Source organism: Micromys minutus (genome assembly GCF_963924665.1).
Source record: "Micromys minutus genome assembly, chromosome: 10".
Lineage (NCBI taxonomy): Eukaryota > Metazoa > Chordata > Mammalia > Rodentia > Muridae > Micromys > Micromys minutus.
The window spans coordinates 28,863,062-28,882,173 of NC_137979.1; the positions used below are offsets into that span (position 1 = coordinate 28,863,062).

General features: G+C 49.2%; 1 protein-coding gene across 3 annotated transcripts; it reads left to right on the forward strand.

Moving 5' to 3' along the window:
- The first annotated feature begins 276 nt into the window (after positions 1-276).
- FLOT2 (flotillin 2) lies at positions 277-18,113 on the forward strand. 3 transcript variants are annotated; one of them, XM_080924470.1, is made up of 11 exons: positions 277-422; positions 7,111-7,192; positions 11,123-11,213; positions 13,490-13,613; positions 14,983-15,101; positions 15,226-15,339; positions 15,438-15,557; positions 15,643-15,857; positions 16,183-16,366; positions 16,632-16,781; positions 16,873-18,113. In XM_080924470.1, exons 1-11 carry the CDS (start codon positions 374-376, stop codon positions 16,909-16,911), a joined length of 1,287 nt encoding a protein of 428 aa, XP_080780596.1. In that variant the 5' UTR covers positions 277-373; the 3' UTR covers positions 16,912-18,113. The 3 variants fall into 3 exon arrangements, with proteins under 3 accessions (XP_080780596.1, XP_080780595.1, XP_080780597.1); XM_080924469.1 differs by lacking the exon at positions 11,123-11,213 and adding an exon at positions 12,466-12,556; XM_080924471.1 differs by lacking the exons at positions 277-422; positions 7,111-7,192 and adding an exon at positions 12,466-12,556.
- The last annotated feature ends 999 nt before the right edge of the window (positions 18,114-19,112 follow it).

Here is a 19,112-nt window from a genome sequence, read left to right on the forward strand (position 1 = left end):
TAACTCCTGTTTTTTATGGAGGCGGAATTAGGAAAGGACTCAGGACAGAGACTGGAGTTTTGAGCCCTGGAGTCTGCTGTAGGACGGGTGCCCGAAGTGACGCACGGTGATACTACTGAGGTGCCCCAAAGGTGCTAAGGGGCGGGCCCCCCTGGAATAAAGCGAGCTGACTGCGGATGCACTGGCTCCCGCCTCTTTCAACATGCCGGCCCCGCCCTCCGCGCTACACTTCCGGCGGGGCCGCGGCCGCAGAGGGGCGCAAGCGGGCGGGGCTGGGGGAGGCGGGATAGGCAGGGCGCGGCCGGTGCTGCGGACCCGCCACAGCCCTCCAGGTCGCTGCGGACCCGAGGCCTGCTTGCCTGCCAGCGGCGCCATGGGCAATTGCCACACGGTGGGCCCCAACGAGGCACTGGTGGTCTCAGGTGAGGGGAAGACGAGGGGTGGGGTGGGAAAGGGCCAGCATGGGGTGCGGGTCCCTCGGACGCACCTGAGCTTGCCTCTGAGAGCAGTTCTCCCTCCCACAACACGGCCTCAGGCACTCGACCCTTCCTCTGCTCCACGGTGAGTTTAGGGGCTTCTAACGTGTGTACCAGTGCTGGGACTCGCTCTGGAAGGCAGGTGCCTTGACGGGGAGGGGCCTGAGGCACGGGTCCCTCTTTTCCGGGTGAGGCAGGCCCGTTAATTCCTAGCATGCTGGGGCTTGCCAGGAATTACTGCCATCACCCGCCCTGCAAACGCGGGTGCGGCCTCTACAGTTGGGTAACCCGGCTGTGGCCTGTGCGGCTCTAGATTGCAAAATGCAGCAAGCTCTAGATTTGGCTGGATGAGACTAGGAGACTGTAGTGTTGGGAGCCTTAAAGCTGGTATTTATTTAGGTGGTGTATTTTGGGTGTCCTAGGAGGTAGCTCAAGCCACCAAGGACCCTGTTGCATGCAAGCTTGCAACTATAACCACTTCCCAGCATCAGCACTGATTTTCAGCCTGTATGCAGAATTCATAAGGCTGGGTACCAAAAGAGGAGGTAAAAGCCCCGAGCCTAGGCTTATAGATGCCACTCTTGGGGAGATATAATAAATACACTGGGCCCCAGACATAGCTTTCAGCGTTGTTTTGGATCTCGGAACCAAAGACTGAGATATCTTCACAGTCCCTAACCCGGACCCTGCTAAAGTGAGAGAAATAAAATCCTACATGTCGTTGAAGACCAGAAGTCTTGGTTGGAGTCAGAAGGGAACAGAGGCCAACTTTGGCCTAAAGCCCAGTCTTGTCTCCCTCCTCGACCATACCTAAAGATGGCTTTGGGAGGGTTGGGGCTTTTGTTTGTTTGTTTTGTTTTGTTTTTAATTTGAGGTTTGATTTTTTTTTGGGGGGGGGGGTTGGTTCGTTGGTTGTTTTTTATTTTTGTTTGTTTGTTTGTTTTTTTTTTTTAGGTTAATTTTTTTTTTTTAAGTTGTATGTCTGTGCCTGCCTGTCTGCCTACCTATGGATATGCGCAGGTGTGTATAGTTACCTGAAAAGGCCCCACAGGTTTTCAATCCCCCAGGAGCTGGAGTTAGAAATGGTTGTGAACCATCTGACCTGGGCACTAGGACTGAATTTGGGTCCTCTGAGAGCAATAGGTGCTCTTAACCTTTGAACAACCCTTTTGTTTGTTTTGATCTGACTTGGTGCCCCTGGTGGGAACTATGAAAACAAGGTAGGCTTGGAACTTGGAGTGCTCTTCCTGCCTCTGCCTCCCCACTGATGGGATTACAGGCATACATCACCACACCCAGCTTGGTTTTGTGTGAGTGTGCTTATGGTGCTGGGAGTCAAACCTGGGGACTTGTGCTTGTCCAGCACTTGGGAGATAGAGGCAGGTGGATTTCTGAGTTCAAGGTTAGCCTGGTCTGCAGAGGGAGTCCCAGGACAGCCAGGGATACACAGAAAAACCCTGTCTTGGAAAAAAGAAGAAGAAAAAAAAAAAAGATAAGAAAACCTTTGAAAGGAGTGCTGGAGAGAAGTCTCAGCAGTACTAGCTGCTCTTCCTGAGGATCTAAGTACAATTCCCAGCACCTACATAGGAGCTCACACCTGTTTGTAATTCCAGTTCCAGGGGATCTGGCACCTTCACACAGACCTACATGCAAACAAAACACCAGTGCACATAAAAACAAGGTGTTTTGGGGTTTTTTTTGTTTGTTTGTTTTAATTTTAAAGGAAAGGAGTAGGCTGAGACAAGAGGAACAGAAGAAAACAAAGGAAAGTTTGGAGGTTTTCTTGTTTGAGACGGGGTCTCATATGTAAGACCAGGTTGGCCTCCAGTTCACAGAGACCCTGCCTCTTAAGTGCTAGGGTTACAGGTATATGTCAACAGCTTAGGGGGAAAGAAATTAAAGGAAAACTTTTTCATTTGGAAAGGGAGAACACATCTTATGTTCACTAACCATAACTGAAAGTTAATATTTCTTAATTATTTTTGTCAGTCACAAGCCAGGAGACTGCTGGCAGATATTTCCCAAACACCCTGTAGTTGCAGGTCCCTTAAAAAGTTATTTGTACTTATTTCTGCTTTGAAATTAAACCAGTGATTATATCTACCACTAATTGTTTTTGTTTTGTATTATGAAATAGGGTCTCTCTGTGTAGCCCTGGCTGTCCTTACTAGAACCCAAAGATACACCTGCCTCTGCCTCCCAAATGCTGGTATTAAAAGCATGCATATATTTTGTTTATGTGTATGTCTGTATACCACATGAGTGCAGTGCCTAAGGTAACCAGAAGAGGGCATCAGATCCTCTGGAACTATTAACCACCATATGGGTGCTGGGAACTGAACCAAGGTCCTCTGGAAGAACAACTGCTCTTGATCACTGGATCATCTCTCCAGCCCCCATTATTTAACATATTAGTAGAGAAGTACAATGCCAGAAATATGGTACAGTTGGTAGACTATTGGCATAGACTACAAAGGCCTAGGTTTGATTCCCAACATCTGTGAGGTGGACTTAGACGAATTAGAAGTTCAGAGCCATCCTCGGCTACATATCAAGTCCAAACCTGAGGCTGGAGAGATGCCTCAACAATTAAGAGGGGATCCATTGTCCTCTTCCAGCCTCTGTGGGCACTACACACACATACACATACATATAGGCAAAACATCCATACACATAAAATACATTTTTTTAAAAAGTTTAAAGCCAACCCAAAAAAAAAAAAAAAAAAAAAGCCAGGTGTGGTGGCACAGGCCTTTAGTTCCAGCACTCAGAGGAGAGAGGCAGGTGGATCTCTGAGTTTTAGGCCAACCTGGTCTTCAGAGTGAGTCCAGGAAATCCAGAGCTTGTTGAATAGAGAAACTTTGTCTCAAAATAACAAAAGTTCCAAAGTAAAACTAGGCACCATAAAATCCTGCCTTATAATTTTTTCTTGGGTATAGACATTTTTATAGTGAATCCTTGGATACAGCTAGAATATTAAAATTCATTAACTGGGCATAGTATTTCATACCTGTAATTGCAACAGTGAGGAGACAGAGACAATTGTGTCCCCATGAGTTCCAGGCCAGTTAGAACTAAATAGTCAGACCCTATTACAAAAACAGAACAGCAGGCTGCAGAGATGACCCTATGTGTACATTCCATGCCCCCTAGATCCATGTAAAAACCAGGTGCTAACATGGAGGATGTAGAACTCCCGATGGCCAGCCAGTCTAGCTAACATGGTGAGCTTTGGGTTCAGTAAGATTCTCAAAAAAAAAAAAGAAAGAAAGAAAAACTCTGGCCTCCATGTATGCCTGCATACACACATTGGTGCTCTGGCTAAGACTGATCAGAAAGCTGGAAGATCCCTTTCAAGGGAAGAGGCTTCTGGGAAAAGGGGCAGCCTGCCAGGCCCCAGCTTCTTGTTACTGCCTCTGGGAACCTGGCATGTTGCCCTAGGCCACAGCCAAGCGTGAATTGTGACAGACTGTTCCCAAGGTCAGAGACTGAGTGAAAGGTGAAGGGCACACTTGCACCTGTTCCGTTTGGTCCCCCACAGGTTCTACCCATTCGCACAGTATATTTGAGAAGCCTCCTAGAGCTGGTCAAAGGTAGCCATGCACCCTGACCAGAAACAAAAGATATGGGAGATGTGATTTTTTTGGCCCTCTTCCAGTTTCATCTGATCCCAAGATGGTTTGGGTTTCAAAGTAACTGCCTGTCCTCAGAAGCCTCTCTCACCTCCCAGGGCAGAGTCGATCCTCACAGACAGATCTTTCTATTCCAGAAAAACAGCTCTGGCTATGAGATCAAGGCCAGACTGAGCTGAAGAGTAAAATCCTATCTCAGGAAAAAGGGGGGGGGGGGGGCAGTGGGCTGGGGTTGATGGATAGATGGCTCTGTGGTTAAGAGCACTTTTTGCTCCTAAAGGGAACCCCAGATTTTGGTTCCCAGCACCCATATAAGGCAGCTCACAACTGCTTGTCACTCCAGTTCTCAAGGATATGATACTCTCGTCTGTGTATGCCTCACATGTGCAATACACATAAGTAAAAAATAAATCTTGAGGAAAAGAAAGGTGGGTATGTTGGTGCACACCTTTAATCTCGGTGTTCAGAAGGCAAGTCTCTGAGTTGAGGCCAGCCTGATCTACATAGCAAGTTACAGACCACAGGTCTATATAGTAAAACCCTGCCTAAAAACAAAACAAAACAAACCCTGGGGCTGGGGCTTAGAATGCTTGCCTAGCATGCACAAGCCCTAGGTTTGAACCCCAGCACTGCGTAAACTAGGTGCAGTGGTGTACACACCTACAAGCATACAAACACATACACAAGGATAGTAGAGATATAGCTCATGTGCAAAGTCCTGGTTTTGTCTTTTTCTGACATTGAAAAGAAAAAGATTCACATAAGCCATGTTTAAAGTGCTCAACAACCACATGTGGCTAGTGGCTACCATTTTGTGTACCATAGATATATTTCCACCTGGGTAGAAAGTTTTCTTGAGTACGAATGCTCTAGAAGCTGAGGCGATGTAGAGTGCTTAACTGGCATACAGAATTCCGGGTTCAACCCCATAACTAAAAAGAAGCAAAAAAGACCAACCGTCTTTTTAAATTCCAGAACCTGGTTGATAGAGGTAGGCACTCTCTCTGAGTCCCAGACCAGCCAGGGCTATCATAATGGGACTCTGTCTTTAAAAACAACAACAAAACCATCCTGCACCAGAAGTTATACACTTGTATCAACCATGTGCCTTGCCTGGGTTACTGCAAGGAATGCCCACTGTTTTCCTTACCTCAGTATCTTCCTCCTTGAGCAAAACAATCTCCGTTTAATGTTCTGTTTTATGGTGGTTAGTGATGGTGGTGGTGGTTAGACAGGTCCCCAGAGACAGTATAACCCAGTTACAAAAAAAATGATCTAGACACTTACCCTTGGGAGGCAGACATTCTAAAGCTTTCATGAAAACCCTTTTTTTTAACTTCATATATCTTCTCTTATTCATAATTTTCTACTCATTTCTTTGCACAGTAAGGTAACTCCCTTTACAGCCTTTACTAACACTGCCTGAACTTGATGTGTAATGGGGTTCACCATAAGAATTTCAGCAGCTGATTTTTTTTGTTATTGTTCATTTCTAAACAAAGAACATGCTAAGCATGGCCACAGACAATTTTCAGGAACCACTTTTTTCTGAAGCCTTTCCCCTTTCTCTTGATTATACAAACAGGCCTTAGTTTTGAGGCCTCATTCCCTGCCTGTTCCCACAAGGGAAGCAAGGTGATTCTGAATGCTCTAGGCTTTGGGAATAGAGCACCAGTCCCACTGAGATTTGTATGTCAACCACAGTAAGGCTGTTTGTTGCCTGGACTCCTAAGACTTCCCACCCCCACCCAAACCCCAGGGGGCTGCCCCTCCATCCCACTGCGTTCCAGCCCACAATGGTGTGTGAACCTCCTCATATGATTCTTCCAGGATATACTTTCTCACCTCCTATGATGCTTTTGAAATTTTTTGAAAGATTTATTTATTTATACACTGTAGCTGCTTTCAGACACACCAGAAGAGGGCATCAGATCCCATTACAGATGGTTGTGAGCCACCATGTGGTTGCTGGGAATTGAACTCAGGACCTCTGGAAGAACAGTCAGTGCCCTTGACTGCTGAGTCATTTCTCCAGCTTGGTTTTTAAATTTCTATTTTCTATGTATGGATGTTTTGCCTGCGTGTACATATCGTGTATGTGTTTGTGCCAGAAGAGAGTATTGGCTCTCCTGGTACTGGAGTTATTGGTGATTGTGAGCCAATCAAACCTGGGTCCTTTTAGGGTTTTTTTTTCCCCCTTTTTTGCATTTGAGACACTGTGTGTGTGTGTGTGTGAGAGTGACAGCCCTGGCTATCCTGGAACTCAGTTTGTAGACCAGGCTGGCCTGGAACTCAGAGATCTACCTGCCTCTGCCTCCTAGTGCTGTGATTAAAGGTGTGTAGCCCCATGCCCAGCTGCAAATTGCCTGTCTTAAAAACTAGGTTCTAAGTCCCTCGGGACAGGGAGAGCTTGCCTTGCATTTATGTGTATGCAATCTTAGCACCTGGCAACCAACAGTAACTGTTGTCAAATCTCAGAGCAAGGAAAGGCCAGAGTTCAACTGGGTATAGTGGTACACAGGCTTGTAACCTCAGTTCTGCAAAGGCAGAAGCAGGAAGATTTAGGATAACCTGGGCTGCATAATAAGCCCCAGTTTCAAAATAAAAAGCAGAAAGCCAGACATGGTGTTTTATATCTATAACTTGTCCTCCAGGGGGCAAGATCATTGGTAGTTCAAGGCCAGCCTTAACTTTTCAAGTTCATATTTCCAAGATAGTCCAACTACAGTGAGAGAGTTCAGTAGATAAAGGTACTTGCCATCAAGCCTGAGAACCTGAGTTAGAGCCCTAGAAACCACATGGTAGAAGAAATGAACTAACCTCTACAGACTTTCCTCTGATTTCCACACACAGGCTATGGCACACATTCATGCACACACACAACTAAATGTAATTTAATCACAGTTTTTAATGTGTAAAATGAGCCAAAGTTGTTATTAGGAGATGGAGGGAAGATAGCCCCAAGAACTAACTGACCAACATTGGTTTCCTTTGCTTCCCAGGGGGCTGTTGTGGTTCTGACTACAAGCAGTATGTGTTTGGCGGCTGGGCTTGGGCCTGGTGGTGTATCTCAGACACTCAGAGGTAAGAGTTTAGGGGCAAGAAAGGGATTTCCAGTGGGCCCATTCCCTTCATTACATAGCCAGGTTGAGCATCTCCCATCCCCCATCCCGCCCTCCATCTGGTAGGAGGAGGCCCCCATGAGGAGAAACAGAAACAGAAATGGGTTGCTCAGGGATGCAGGGAGCACACATCTGGAAGGTCTGTCCTTTGGGCCTGTCTTAGCTTAGAGAGGAAGGACAATCTTTCCACTTACAACTCTCAGGTCATGCTCTACCACTGAGGAAGTCAGGGCAGGAGCCCAAGGCAAGAACCTAAAGGCAGGAGCTGATGCAGAACCCATGGGGGAATGATGCTTACAGGCTTGTTTCCCATGGCTTGCTTAACCTGTTTTATATATCATCCAAGACCACTTGCCCAGGGGTGGTAACACCTACAATGTGCTACACCCTCCCACATAGACGGGTCTATGGAAACATTTTCTCAATTTCCAGATATGTTTAGGTTTGTGTCAGGTTAACCAGATAAATAAGTAAATAAATAAACAAACAACAAATCCCACCCCCACCCCAAACCCTCATTGACTGAGTGTCCTTTACAATTGGAAGTAATCCTACTTCTGTCCCAAAGACTGCAGTTATACCTAGGCAGAGTCTTTGTTTCTGAATTCTAGCTCAGTTACTCAGGAAGTCTTCCCAGACTTATGTCCACAGTCCCAGCATTCAGGAAGTCTGAGGCAGAGGGTTGCTGTAAACAAAACAGCAGTCTGAACTACATTGCTCCAGGCCTGGCTAGCACACACAGAAAGACCCTAACTCAAAAAGGTCTTTATTATACCACACTTGCTGGCATATGCTTATAATCCTAGCATGTGGAAAGAGAAGGCAGGAGAATCAGGAGTTCAAGGCCAGCCTCAGCTAGTCTGAGACCAACCTGTGGTGTTTGATACCCTGTCTCAAAAAATGCACACACTATTTGAAAGGAGTATACAAAGGAAGGAAACATCAGGCAGAACCTACATACATCCTCTCCTATACAAGCCTTAAGGCAGTTCTGGCAAGGGCAAGAGACAGAATGGACATACAGTCAGAAGTGATCTGTAACAGTGGGTTAGAGTAGGGTCTTGGGGTACAATGTCTCATACTTGCTGGAGCCTGGCCAGGCAGTCTGGAATCCTAAGTCAGTGTAGAAAGTCTCCAGACTAAAACCTAATGAAGGCAGGGAAGTTTCAGCTCCCAGAGTGCCCACCATCCAGCTTTCTCTGCCTCCAGAGATCAGCACAGGGCCAAGTACCACCTTCCCAGCTCCCTCAAAACCTACAGTCCAGAAGCATTCCAGCCACTAATCTATCAGTAACCCCCTTCCTCATGGTGAAACGTAGGGCTGGTATCCTAAGGGAGTAGCAATAGAAACTCCAGCAGAAATCACACACACACACACACACACACACACACACACACACAGATCCCACCAGTTAGCAAAGAGAGCCTCATGTCTGCATGAAGTTGCTGGTGCTTGAGGCCTTTGGTGTCTGGGGCATACTCAGGTTGAGGGACATGGAGCATGACAGCTCTTTTAACAGTCACTGATTCCCAGGAACCCCTCTACTCTCCTGTCTTCTCCTTTCACTTTGGCATTCTTACCTAAGGGATCCTGAGGAACTCTTGTGTCCCAAGGCCAACAATGTCATAATCAATTTGTCACACCTGGTTGGATCACCTAGCCTGCCAGAAGACACAGGAACAGCTTCCAAAGTACCCACACACCAGGCCCAGACGGCTGGACTTGGCCAGAAATAGGTGCTGTGTGGGTAGCCATTGTTAGGGCAATCGCCCTGTGTCCTTTTCTCCACATCTCAGGTCTCCCACTCCTAGTTCTCACCCCAGAGAGCTCCAGGACAGAAAGGCTGGGCCTCCCTGACAGGTAGGGAGTGAAAGCTGAGGGCTTTACACCTCATTCTAGGGATGAAGCTGACCTCAAGTTCAGCATGGTCCCTCCAGGTGAATAGTCTTCACGTGCAACTGTCTCCAGCCCCTAGCCCTGTGGGACATCTCCACAGCCTGGCACCTTTACTTCCCTGGCCTAGCAGAGTAGCGTATTCCAGAGGCTAGATCTGACATTGGGTGACAGAAGAGTTCTCGACCCTCGGGCTATGCTACAGACAATCTCAAAAAGCAGGGAAGGGTGAAGGAGGTTTGGTAGTGAAGAACACTTGTTGCTCTTGCAGAAGACCCAAGTTCAGTTCTCAGCACCCACGTTGCAGCTCACAACTGTCTAACTCCAGCCCCCGGAGTTTGATGCCCTCTTCTAACCTCCACGGGAACCAGGCACACCCATGATACACAACCATACATGCAGCCAGACACTTATACACATAAAAATAAATTTTAAAAATCTTTAAAAACCAAGAAGAATCAGACATCTAACACAGCCTCACTTTGAAGAACTTTCCACAGCCAGGAAATTCATCCGCCTATGGTGTCGGCCGTTCTTCCCTGAGCTTTTCTCTGCTGTAGCGCCCTCAGCATTCCTGGGGCCCTTATGTGAGCAGCTCTTTTCCCCTTTTCTGAGTAGTTCTTTCACTTCTGGCATCTGAGCTGCAGCCCTCCCTCCCTCCTTGCCTTCCTCCTTCCCCTCCTCCTGCTCCCTTCTCTCCTTTCCCAGAAGAAAGCTCTGGTGGGTTCCTGTCGGAGCCAGGTCAGATTGTGGTAAAGTGGTTTAGTAGTATTTATTCAGCATGTGCAAGGTCCTGGGTTCCATTACCAGCACTGAAAATAAAAATGTCAAAAGTACCCTTAGGCCTAGGGGTGCCAGTGTTAAGGGATCAAATGAAGGCAACATTTGCATGGCTGGAGCTGCAGGCTGCAGCTGTGAACGCAGCCTGTCCCACCAGTGAGGTGGGAGTTCTCGACAGCCTTCCCATCCCACCCACTGCTTCTGCCCCACTACTCTCAGCCTCTGCTTGCCCCTCCTTGGGTTTACAGAACCCATTCACACTATCTGTGGCCTACGCCTCCCCAAACCACTGCCCTGTGCATATGCACATAGCTGGGGGGAGTAACACCTACAGAAACCTTCTTTTCTTGCTTGCTTTAGTTTTGGTTGATGGTTGGTTGGTTCCTCCACCCCATCCCAAGACAGGGTTTCTGTGTGTGGCCCTGGCTGTCCTTGAACTCACTCTGTAGATCAAGCTGACCTGGAACTCAGAGATCTGCCTGCCTCCTGAGGGCTGGGATTAAAGGCCTGGCCCACCAACGTAGCTTGTTTTCTTTACTAGTACTCTTTTCTTTGTCATGGCCAACTCCGGAATTCCAAGTCCAACCCTGTGACTGTTCTGGCATAAGTATTCTCTCTTTCCCAACCTTCTTTGATCCCCTTTCCCAGTGAGACATCCTAAACTTTCTTTGGGGTTTCCTGGATCTAAATTGGTTTTTTTTTTTTTTTCAGTGATATTAATCCCAACCTCAAGTGTTCATATCCCAAATGTGATGACGTATTTGCTGTGGCTTAATTCCCAGAGTAGCCATCTTGTCCTAATTTCTGTAAACAGGTTTTTCCATGTTAGGAGGGTGGAGATAAGGCTAAATTATCCAAATTATGGTAGGAACATCCCAGAAAAATGACACCATTGCAACCTGGGTGCCCGCTACATAGGCCTCCTAACCTCTGGCCCTGGCTCTGGACACTAGCAGTCGCCCCCCCCCCCCCAACAAGCTCCTCCTTGGAGAGGATTAGAGACAAGAGGCTGGAAAGCCTCAGTCCAGCAAGGGGGTACCTGTGTTCTCTTACAGCCTTAGACTGAGCTGACTTGGGTGGGTGGAAATAGTGAGAGCACCACACCGTGCCCCAGGATATCAGACATCAGTGCTTATCTGGTAACCACTGTGTGTGTTTGCTGTGTCCCTTCCCACCCTTCCTGTCCCTACCTTTCCCTATGCCCTGGCTGCTCCTCAGACTGTCTCTGGAGGTTATGACCATCCTGTGTCGCTGTGAGAATATTGAGACGTCGGAGGGGGTCCCGCTATTCGTAACAGGGGTTGCACAGGTAATAACTCACCTGCTTCCTCCTCTATGTCTAACTTTCTCTTCCTGCCCCGCGGGGCCTGGCAGGCAGAAGCTGGATGGACTCTTCCTCCTAAGAGTGTGCCTCCCTCCCTCTCTCTCTGCTGCTGCTGCTCTGGGTGCCAGGGTAGATTCAGGTAGATTCTCCAGGCTCCCTGCCTCTGCCCCTTAAGACTACCAATGGGTATAATGCATCCATAGCTGTTGAGTCTGATCTTAATTAGATTAGTCTTAGCTGAGCAGTTCCAAGAGCTTTCTCTGTAAGCTGCAGATTCCCAGCGTCCTCACTTCATGTGTCAGCTCTCTGATATCAGAAGCCCCTATCAAAAGTGACTAGTGCCTCCCCAGGCTGGAGAGGTTTGAACAGTACCTTGCCCTTCCTTTTCCTCAACACTAATTGCCCTGCAGCCTTCTCAGGCAAAGCTCCAGTATCCCCTTCCTTACAGCCCACCAGTAAGGAAGAACCTCCTCATTCACCGACCTTCCCTCAGCGACCACATTGCCTTCTATACAGTCACTATACCTGAATCCCCTCACAAGGCCCAGGTACCCTTCAAGTGTAGGCAAACAAAGACATGAGTAATCAGTTTGTTGGTGCATTTCCCATGTGACCTCCTGTCTAGGCCCAATGCCAAAGGGTGTCCTTCAAATCCTAGCCTCCACTGAGGGAAAGAGACCAGACAGTTTCCCTGGCAAGGGACAAATTTAAGGATTTTTATACATTGGCCTAGCAATGGGCATACCCTCAGCATGCCTGCCCAATAAGTAGAACTTTCTAGATAGCCTCCTAGGGGTGTTGAGTAGGGTTATCCAGGGAGTAAGTAGGGATCTCCGGGCAACACTCAAATAACACCCATGCACACCCTCCATGACAGTTGGAGTCCCAGTCCCTGCTTTCTGTCCTGGGATACACCCACACTGCTGTAGTCTAGGCTTTTCTATCCCCATCAGCCCCAGAGCAACACCACAACCTCTTGCTTGTTTTACTCACAGTTGAAGCCAGGATGATGAACAGAAAACATATGCACATATATGCCACCCACTTTCCTGCCTCCCCTAGAGCCACCTGCTTCTACCCCGCCCTCCCTCATGATCTTTATACACAACATAGCTCTCAGGACTCCTCTATACTTGGACCTTTGGTCTGTCCCAGCTGGGACAGTGAGGTACTGGACTCTTCACACCCCAAGCCCTGGGCCCCCAGACCCATGCCCCTGTTTTGCATTTCTTGGCAGGATTTCCCTAGAGATTATGACGTTGCAGCCCCGCTGTGAGGACGTAGAGACGGCCGAGGGGGTAGCTTTAACTGTGACGGGTGTCGCCCAGGTATAGTAACTCAGCAGCCCCACGCATGTCCATTGAGGTGCCTCGTCCCCATACTGGGGTTTGGGGGGAGGAGAGGACACCAACCAGGGGATGTCTCTCTCCAAAACTCCTGTCACCTACCTCTACAACAGGATCATCGTCATTGGAACATGGCCACTTGGCCCTGGCCACCCAGCAGAACTAACAGACACTTTCTCTCCTCAGTGGCCCTCTCTAGACAGAAGCGGTGTTGAGGGCTCCTGTCTCACTAACCCACACTCATTTTTTACAGGCATTGGACACAACAGACTGCAGGGTTCGGGCCTCCCTTGTTCCCTGGGTGGTCCAGAGGAAGAGATTCTGTGAGGCAGAGGCAGTTTGGCCTCCTCTAAGCATTCTAGGAGTCAGAGGCTGCAGCTCCTCTACCTCAGCTGTGGCTTGGGAGGGGTGTCCCACCCTAACCCACCTCACCTTCACAAGGCTGTGAGGTTCTCTACCTGTTATTGCCTCTGACAAGAGACTGTTGACAGAACACCTGCAGAGGCAAAGACACTGTCGGTTACACCCTAAGGACCTGTCTCCTGCCCTGTCTACTCTGCAACTCCATTCGCCTGTCTGTGTCGTTTTCATACTTGCTGCCTCTAAGCCTGAGGGTCTCCCCTCTGTAGGAAGGGAGAGGAAAGCCTGGCTAGTGTGGGGACGGTGGGCTGGAGGGGTGGTAAGATGAGCCCCAGGTATGTGGGAGAGAGTCCCGATCAGGACCGGTGAAGACAGACTCCTCAGTGTAGGAGTTCCCTGTGCTGCAGCTCTCCCTCCAGGGCTCAGAGGCCCCTTTGCAGCTCCAGGGCCAACAAGTCTGATGAGGGGTGAATGAGATTGCCGGCCTCTGCATCTCAGGGGCCGGGGCCTCCATCTGCCCTCCTGATGGCTCAGGTATCTCTGTGTCCTCGGCAGGTAAAGATCATGACGGAGAAGGAGCTCCTGGCTGTAGCCTGTGAACAGTTCCTGGGCAAGAATGTACAGGACATTAAGAACGTCGTACTGCAGACCCTGGAGGGGCATCTACGCTCCATCCTCGGTGAGGCCCTGCCCAGACCATGAGCCAGGGCCAGGAACATGTACTGGCTGGGCCGGGAGCCTGTCCCACTGAGGTTTGAGCTAAAACATTTTTTAAGTTTTTAATTTCAAAATTTAGGGTGGACTGAAGGTATAGTTCAGTGATAAAGCTTAGTGTGCAAAAGGTTTAATCCCCAGTGCTAGAAGAAAAAAGAAAGAAAGAAAAGGTAGGTTTGGGGAAATAGTTCTGTTGATACAGTGCTTGTTTACATCCTTAGAACCTAGGTTTTCTGTTTATTTTTTAAGATTTATTTGTTTGTGTATTTTATGCATATAAGTGCTCTGTCTTCATGCACACCAGAAGAGGGCATCAGATCCCTTTACAGATGGTTGTGCGCCACCTTGTGGTTGCTGAGAATTGAACTCAGGACCTCTGGAAGAGTAGCCAGTGCTCTTAACCTCTGAACCATCTTTCCAGCCCCAGAACACAAGTATTTAAAAAGAACCAGCACATGCTGGGAGTGGTGGTGCACACCTTCAATCCCAGCAGTCAGGAGGCAGAAGCAGGTGGATCTCTGTGAGGTTGATGTCAGCTTGGTGACTTTTTAAGAACCTGTCTTAAAACACAAGGTAGACTGTGCCTGAGGGTGACACTCAGGTTGACCTCTTGCCTTCTCAGTCCCTGTACACGCGCTTATGCACCCCCACACAGAGACATACAGAAAATAATACTAATGAAAATTGCAGGAGCTGGAGAGGTGGCTCAGTGGTTAACAGCACTTAGCTGCTCCTCCAGGGGACCTGAGTTCAATTCCCAACACCCACATGGCAGCTCACAGCTGTCTGTAACTCGAGTTTCAGGGCATCCGACGCCCTCACACAGACATAAACTACCTGATGCAGGCAAAACATCAGTGCACACAAAATAGAAGTAAAGATCGCTCAGCAGTTAAGAGCACTGGCTGCTCTTCCAGAGGTCCTGAGTTCAATTCCCAGCAACCACATAGTGGCTCACAACCATCTGTAATGAGATCTGATGCCCTCTTCTGGTGTGTCTGAAGACAGCTACAGTGTACTCATATACATAAAATAAATAAATAATTCCTTTAAAAATGCAGTTTAAAGAACTTTTGTAAGTAAGAGCTCAAGGGGGAGCATGTTGAAGTGAGAGATGGCAGACCAGTACTCGGGTATCTGGTACTGCTTGGGACATACTTATTCATTTAGCACAAGGAAGCTCAGTGTTAATAAACACTTGTAAAAGAAGCCGGAGAAGATCCAGCTCAGACTGCTTGACCCTTGAGTGCACCCAGGTTTGCCCTCAGATGCTTCCTCTCTTTCTCAGCTGGCTAGGCCTCTGGGAACTGGCTTATGATCCTTTTGTCCCTCAGGGACCCTGACCGTGGAGCAGATTTATCAGGACCGAGACCAGTTTGCGAAGCTGGTGCGGGAAGTGGCAGCCCCTGATGTCGGCCGTATGGGCATTGAGATCCTCAGCTTCACCATCAAGGTAAGGTGTAGGAAGGAAGCTGGACCCTGTGTGCACCTGGAAGATGGGCATCTGGTAGGAGGAACACCCTTTGTGCTTATGACTGACTGTTCCCTAGGACAAACATGCCCCCTTCCTTCCTTAGGATGTTTATGACAAAGTAGACTATCTGAGCTCCCTGGGCAAGACACAGACTGCTGTGGTGCAGAGAGATGCAGACATTGGTGTGGCTGAGGCAGAACGAGACGCAGGCATCCGGGTATGCAGCATTTCCCTTACATGCCTCAGGGCAGGGAGCTCAGAGCTGATGGTCCTGTGGCCCCTCACTCTCCTCACTCCCATCATTGCTATTCTCAGGAAGCTGAGTGCAAGAAGGAGATGCTAGATGTGAAGTTCATGGCAGACACCAAGATTGCTGACTCCAAGAGAGCCTTTGAGCTGCAAAAGTCAGCCTTCAGTGAGGAGGTCAACATCAAGGTGAGAAGCTAGAGGTTCCAGGTATAGGACACAGGGTGTGCTGGCTGCCTTCTCACATGCCAATCTTCCGATCCTCCTGCTACAGACAGCTGAGGCCCAGTTGGCCTATGAGCTACAAGGGGCCAAAGAGCAACAGAAGATCCGGCAGGAAGAGATTGAGATTGAAGTAGTCCAGCGCAAGAAGCAGATCGCCGTGGAGGCGCAGGAGATTCTCCGCACTGACAAGGAGCTCATCGCCACAGTGCGCCGCCCTGCGGAGGCAGAGGCACACCGCATCCAGCAGATCGCTGAGGGCGAAAAGTGAGAGCTTGGGCCCAGGATGCAGACTGGTCAGGCCTCTCTGTCATAGAGCTCTCTCTCCACTTCCCATCCACAGCATTAAGAGTCCAGGGCTCTTTGGGATAGTGCTTAACACAGAGAGCCTTGCGGTTAGGCCCCTCCCACTTGGAGTTGGGAGCTAGTGGCTTGTGTTCCACAAGAGCCAGCCAGGACAGGGCATTGCCTTCAAATGTCTTACATCCCTAACAGCCATCAGAACAGGGAGTTGGAGGGTGTGCTGGGCCCCAGGTAAGATCTCAAGGCCCCAGCATCCCGTCACTGATCTTCATGGCCTGGGCTCCCTCAGGGTGAAGCAAGTCCTCTTGGCACAAGCAGAAGCTGAGAAGATTCGCAGAATCGGGGAGGCAGAGGCAGCAGTCATTGAGGCAATGGGCAAGGCAGAGGCTGAGCGGATGAAGCTTAAAGCTGAGGCCTACCAGAAGTATGGGGATGCAGCCAAGATGGCCTTGGTGCTGGAGGCCCTGCCCCAGGTAAGGTTCCTTCCCACCCAAACTTGTACTCAAAGTTATGGTCTCCTTGTTTGACCAATGGCAAGTTCCAGGATCTCTCTGGGCCCAGTGGATAACCTCCTCACTCAGCTAGAGGGTGTGTTGAGCACACTCAGCAGGTAGGCAGGAGCCCTCTGCAGCCATTCCTTGCTGCCCAGGTTGCTTTGTGTCAGGGGGACATGGAGTAAAGTGGGATGGACAAGTGAGCAGAGTCTCTCTCTAAACTCTCCAAACACCCATCTCCTAGATTGCTGCCAAGATCTCTGCGCCCCTGTCTAAAGTCGATGAGATTGTGGTTCTCAGTGGGGACAACAGCAAGGTGACATCAGAAGTGAACCGGCTGCTAGCAGAACTGCCTGCCTCTGTGCACGCCCTCACCGGTGTGGACCTCTCGAAGGTACGTGGTGGGAATCCCCAGACAGCCCACTGGACTGGAGAGGCTGTTGGCTTCAGGGGAGCAGCCCTCACACCATCTCTTGTCCTTGCAGATACCCCTGATCAAGAATGCTACTGGTGCACAGGTGTGAGGCTCCTGTACACTCACGGCCTCCAGCAGCTGCCTGCCCTTCCAGCGCCTGTTTTAACAACATGGGGACAGCAAGAACATTACTGACTCTGGTGCCTTATTTTGTAGGGACCAGAAGTGCTGCGTGTTCAGGCCATCTCTGGCTATCTTCTCTCCTGTCTGCCGTTTCTTCCTCTTCCACAGCCTCACATTAACTGCCACGTTCATCTAGCCTGTCTCCTCATCCGCCATATGTGCCTCTTCCTCTGGCTATCTGTTTTTCTTCCCTTTCTTCTCAACTTCACACACATCATCTATTTTAACGGAAGTTGAAGTTGTTTGTGATAATCACTGTCTGTCTTTGAGGAGTGACCCTGCTGCTCCTCAGAATCCTGGTGCCTTCAAGTTCTACATGTATCTGTCTGTCCTCCCTGGCCCTGGCAGAGCCCTACACGGGTACAAGGGTTCTGGGTAGGACACCCACTCTCCTCTCTCCTGGTCTGAGTGTCCAAGCACTGAATGCTGTTCCAGGAAGCCCACAACCCACACACTCTTGCCCTTTGAGACCTGAGTAGCCACGGCTTGTCAGCCCTAGAGTAATGCCCTTCCCACACCGAGGCCCAGGCCTGCTGTCCTACCTGCTCCTGTCCCCTGCACCACAGAGGCACAGAAGCAAGGCCTCCTGTCTATAGCAGCTTCCTCAGTTTACTACTGCCTTAGGAGGCCCTGCTTGTGCTCAGGGACATCCCTTCCATTGGCTTGTCCTTGATTGGTGGGTGGGTCTTAGTCTGATCCCACTAAGCCTTTCTGGGGTCACTATCTAGCTCTGTTGGAGACAAGTAAGGTTTATAGGCCTTCTTCCTGCTAGTGCATGGAACCCTCCCAGGGGGCAGGACTGTGCCAACCCTAAGAGAATCAAGTGCTGCAGACTGGCCAAACCTCACTCCTTCTATGCCATTTTCTTCTTGGCCAGCATAATGGGGTCCTCGCCATGGGAAGCAGCTAAATATTCTCTATCTTTGCACCACTGGTGGCAAAAGAACCCAATACCCTGGTGTCCTGGTAGGGGTGCGAGGGTGTCCCATGGACCCAGTCCCCACCACTGCCCCAGCCTGTGTAGCTGTTCTGCATGTGAATGCTGCATGTCTGGCCTGGGGTTTGAATGTTGCACTACCCCCACTGCCTGTCCCCCTCTGGTGAAAATAAAGCTCTCTTATACCTACACCTTTTATTGTTATTCTGTGAGGAGAGAAAGTAGGGACAAAGGACCAACCATATAAGCACTTGGGCATGGGTTGCTGTTTCCTACCCTAGCCACTGGGAGGCATCAGCGCACTGGTCGTGCCCTCAGTAGAGACTGGAGTGGGTGATAAGTCCTCTGCTAGTCCTGAGTCCTGCTCAGCGGTGCAGCCTAACACTCAGGCTTAAGAGCATCAATGTCCTAGTGCACATGAACTCACGGTGCTGTTCGCATGCTCGGGTTCCACCAGATCAGAGTTGCTGTGGTCTCTCCCTCGAGAACGGCAGGGTCCAGGTGTCCTCTCTTCTCAAAATGATTTAACTTAAAAAAAAGAAGAGTATAAACTCTGATAGGGTTGCCTGTATACTAACTTAAATTTTAATTCTGTTGTTGGTAAACAACTTAATCTTGTAATTTGTGAGGGGTTTGCTTTGAGACAGGGTCTCGTGTAGCCCAGGCTGGTCTCAAATTTGCTATGTGGTCTCTCTAGCCTTGAACTCCATTTTCTTCCTGCCTTCCTAGTGCTGGGATTACAGACATACACCACCACATCTGGCAAAGAAGAAAAGATTGAGGCAGGGGAGATGATTCCGCAGGGAAGAACAGTTGCTACGAAAGCATGAGGACCTGAGTCCACATTCCCAGCACCCATGTGAAAAATAGTGTAGCCATATACACCTGTAACCCGGTGTAGACTAGGGCAGAGAGGATTGCTGGGGACGGCTGACAACCTAGCCAAAACAACTCTCAAAGGAGTAAGGCACAGCACACATGGATGCTAAGGTGGATCGTGGTAAAAGCGCTTTCATACAACCTGACTACCAGAGTTTCAATTCCCTTATTTATGCATAAGGGTCTCCTGCATAAAAGAGAACGGACTTCATAAAATTGCTCTCTACCTATCCACACAGGTGCAGGTTCCTGATCTACATGTGAATCTCAGTTCTAAGCTAGCCTGGTCTACGTAGCAAGTTCAGGCCAGC